General features: G+C 52.5%; 1 protein-coding gene across 1 annotated transcript in view; it reads left to right on the plus strand.

Moving 5' to 3' along the window:
• Positions 1-3,981, plus strand: part of QSOX1 (quiescin sulfhydryl oxidase 1) — a 41,641-nt gene that overhangs the window by 1,877 nt on the left and 35,783 nt on the right. Inside the window, exon 2 of the mRNA XM_045297981.1 lies at positions 3-175. Coding sequence (XP_045153916.1) covers positions 3-175 — 173 coding nt within the window. The remainder of the gene's footprint in view (positions 1-2; positions 176-3,981) is intronic.

Below are 3,981 nucleotides of genomic sequence, written 5' to 3' on the forward strand. Positions count from 1 at the left end.
AGGCGTTCGGTGCTGTACTCGCCCTCCGACCCGCTGACGCTGCTGCAGGCGGACACGCTGCGCGGCGCCGTGCTGGGCTCCCGCAGCGCCTGGGCGGTGGAATTCTTCGCCTCCTGGTGCGGCCACTGCATCGCCTTCGCCCCGACGTGGAAGGCGCTGGCCAACGACATCAAAGGTGAGAAGCCGGGCGGCTCCTCGCTCCCCGGGGCGGAGGGCCCTTTGCTCCGGGGCGCGCTGCCTCCTTCCCATCCATTCCCTCCCGCTTCCTCTCAGCGCACTCCGCTCCCCGGGTTTCACATCCCCAACTTCAGTTTGGGCTCCGGCCCTTGTCTGTCTCCCCTTGTCCCGCATCCGGAGCTTCTCGGCCCTCCTTTGATCCGGGGCCCCCTGACCGCCAGCGCTACTTTGCCTGTTCGCTCTGCCTCCCGTAACCGCGACCCAGCTCGCTCGCTGCCCCATCCCCGAGGGTGTGGGGTGGGGACCTCCTTTGTTCCCCCTCCTGCCCAGCGGACACCTTAAAAGGCTTCTGCTAGTTCCACCTTGTGGCATGCCCCTTCCCCCTCCCCTAGAGACCCGGTCACCTTCCTGCCAAGTCCCTCAGGTGCTGTAGGGTCAGTGTTGGGGAGACAAGGGAATTGACCTTCCTTTTGTCGCCCCCACCACTGCCTTTCCCCACCCCCTCCTCCTTTGTCGCCTCATCTTTATCGCTGAGATGGTTACACTCACTTGGCAGTTTTCCTGTCTCCCTTCCAAGTGTCTCCAGGCCTGCTGCCTACAGCTTTGGGGCCACCTCCTTCTCTCTCTTCTCCTTGTCCATTCCCTCTTTCTCAGGCCCCCCTTCTGTTTTAACCCCATGAGCCCTGCGGCCTGATTGAAGGCAACTACTTGGATCCTTGTTCCCAAGAACGATGGGGACGTTCCCTGGGCTGAATATTAACACCACTATTTCCTTGATTAAGATTCTATCAGCTATGAGACACATTCATTTAATAATAGCCTGAGGATAAGGGATAAGAGCCCCCCTCAAAGAAAAATACCCCACTGCCATAAGTGGAATTCATGGCGACCCTATGAGTTTCCAAGGCTATAATCTTTACTGATGCTGTGCCCACATAACTCTGACTGGTGGGTTTGAACTGCCCACCTTGTGGTTAGCAGCTGAGTGTTTAACCATAGTGCCACCAGAGCTCCTTTGAGGGATAAGAACACCACTAAATAACACAGATTTTGAGATGTGTTCTATTACATAAATGCTTATTTTTATATGTATGAATAGTAAAAAATAGGTATTATGTTGGCAATAAGAACTGATATTACTGAGTGCTTATTATATGTCAGACACGATACTGAATAAAGTCTCTTTTATCTCAGGAACACTGGTGGCCTAATCGTAGGGCTGCTAACTGCAAAGTCATCAATTCAAAACCACCAGCCACTCCTCAAGAGCAAAGACGATGCTTCCTGCTCCTGGAAAAGAGAGGCAGTCTTGGAAACCCACAGGGGTTGTTCTACCCTGTGCGCTAGGGTCGCTAGGAGTTGGACTCCACCCAATGGCAGTGAATTGGGGGTTTGCGGTATACTCGGTGTTTTCTTTTACAATGTAACGATGCCGATGATTTCAAACATCTGCCTAACCCAGACCTGTGGGTAAGAGTGGTCGGGTGAGTAATCAGTGATTTGATTCTGGCTGTTTCCTCGGAATGGAACTGCTTCTTGATGTCGGTGCGAGGGCCCTCCCTGTGGGGTCATTGGAAAAGGACTTGTCCATACCTTGGGGAATAGGCTGCTTTCTGGGGAATGCAAACCCTGAACGATTCCGTTGCTGTGCTCCTAGTGTTTCTTGATAAACCCAGTTTTTTCCCTTGAGCAACTTGCAGAGTGACTAAAGGGACGTGTGTCTATCTTTTAGCCATATGGTTCTGGAAAGTGAAGTTTAATCAAAATCCATCGACCATTTTGCCACCGATCTCTGTACACAACACCCCTCTGGTCCCATCACCTGAATGTGCCGTCTCCGAGCAGCTCCTTACACTGTTTTGGCGATGACAGCACATGATAGGGCAGGGCAGGAAGGGAGAAGAGGGCCAGACGTGGAACTGGAGCATCTTAGGGAGCGCATCTCCAGGACCATTAGAGACCATGCGTATTCCGAGGTCAGCCTCTGCTTTGAGGCTACAGGGGTCTTAAAGAAGAGTCAAAGGTGACTCATGCTGGAGCCTGCCTTCTTTCTTGAGAGTGCTGGAGGACAAGACGGTCTCCCAGCTGACTCACTCGCTTGGCCTGTGACTTGTGCACCCCTATCCTGGTCCAGCCTGTTCCTGGATGAGGGTGGCCACTTTCAAAGGGGGTCGTTCCCCAGTGCGTGGAGCGACCGCTCTTCTCTAAGAAAATCAACGAACAAGAACACAGCAATAGCATCAACAAAACCTAACTTCTGACAGAATAAAAACACACAAAAGTATCAGTGTCGAGATGAACCGCTGTCAGTTGAGGAGAAGCTGGGGTCTCCCGTGAGCCCATGAGGATCAGGCAACCTCCTGGTGTCAGAGATGCACACTGACCACTGCTGGCCCTCAAACCCAGGGTGAGATTTCCTGCTGAGACTTGCTGAGAAGCCAGGAGCCAGCCTCCAGGAGGCAGCTCTCACCTCCTCTCTGGATTCTGAGGTTCCTTGAGAAAGTATGCTTGTGGGATAGAAGGGGGCTGACTCTCCTCCTACCCTGGGCTGGTGGGAAAGGCCATGCTCGGCTGCTGGAAGGGGTCAGTAAAGGTGTGGGAGGGAGGTCACCCCATGGGGAGAAAGCAAGCCTGACCAGCTGGCCATGAGCATCCAGAGTGGATAAGGAGAGCTCATTTCTTTAATGACTTGGGAATCCTCTGGGGAGTTCTTACCTGGAGCAGGGCCCTGGTTTCTGGGAACCTGGCTCACCCCCTTGCTATTCAACAGCAACACCGTGTGTCACCTTATGTTGGGAGATTCAGTGTGTTCCGTTTATGTCCTGGCTCATCAGTCAGCAAATATTTGGTGAGTGGCCTCTGGGTGCAATGCATTGTTTACATTGCAGTTGGGGAAATGGGCGACACAAAGCAGGAGAGCTGGCGGCCGAAGAAGCTGAGTTCGAAAGGGCCAAAAGAGGCGGTGCAGCCATTTCTTCTTTTTAAACATGTTTTACTGTAACTCGAGTGAGGGTTTGCAGGGCCAGTTAGCCTCCCATTCAACAACTTGTACACGTTTTGTTTCGTGACATTGGTCACAATCCCCTCAAAGTCGCAGCCCTCTCCCCACTTCCTCCCTGGGCCCAGGGGGTTCCATCGTCCTTCTTCCTGGCTTGAATTTATGCTTTGGGGTACGTGCTGCCTTTTTGGTCAGAGTTGATTGTTCTGGAGAGCGTGTCTTCCTGCCTGGTGGTAGTATTCACTTTGTTGGCCTGGGATAGCCTTGGAGGGTGTCTAAGGACCACAATCTTGGGGGGGTGTCCCACTCCCCATCCCCACCCTCTCCCCGTCACCCATCTCTAGCAGACCCGGTAAGCCTGGTCTTTTTGTGATTTTGAATTTCGGTCTACTTTTTCCCCTGCCCTCTCTGTCCAGGACTTCAATGATAGTCCTGATCAAAGGCAGTGGTAACTGGGCACCATCAAATTCTTCTGGTCTGAGGGTAGTGCAGACTGTGGTTCATATGGTCTACTAGCCCTTTGAACTAATTGTTTCCTTGAATCTTGGATTTTTTTTTCCCCCTCTGGAAGGGGTGATCAATAGTTGCAACAGCCATTTCTTGTCAGAATCCAGGGAAGAAGAAAGTCATCGAGGGCTAATTTGGTCACGAAAAGCCTTCACTCAATAATGATTAACTACTTGCTGTATGCCAAGCATGTAGCTAAGGGCATGTGGAGGCCATTCTGACATGCAGTCTGGTCTTCGGAGGAGACACCGCTGGTCATCTGTGTGTGGAGGCCATTCTGACATGCAGTCTGGTCTTCG

Source organism: Echinops telfairi, unplaced genomic scaffold, assembly GCF_000313985.2.
Source record: "Echinops telfairi isolate 266 unplaced genomic scaffold, ASM31398v2 ScPeMD7_7424;HRSCAF=8462, whole genome shotgun sequence".
NCBI classification, from domain to species: domain Eukaryota; kingdom Metazoa; phylum Chordata; class Mammalia; order Afrosoricida; family Tenrecidae; genus Echinops; species Echinops telfairi.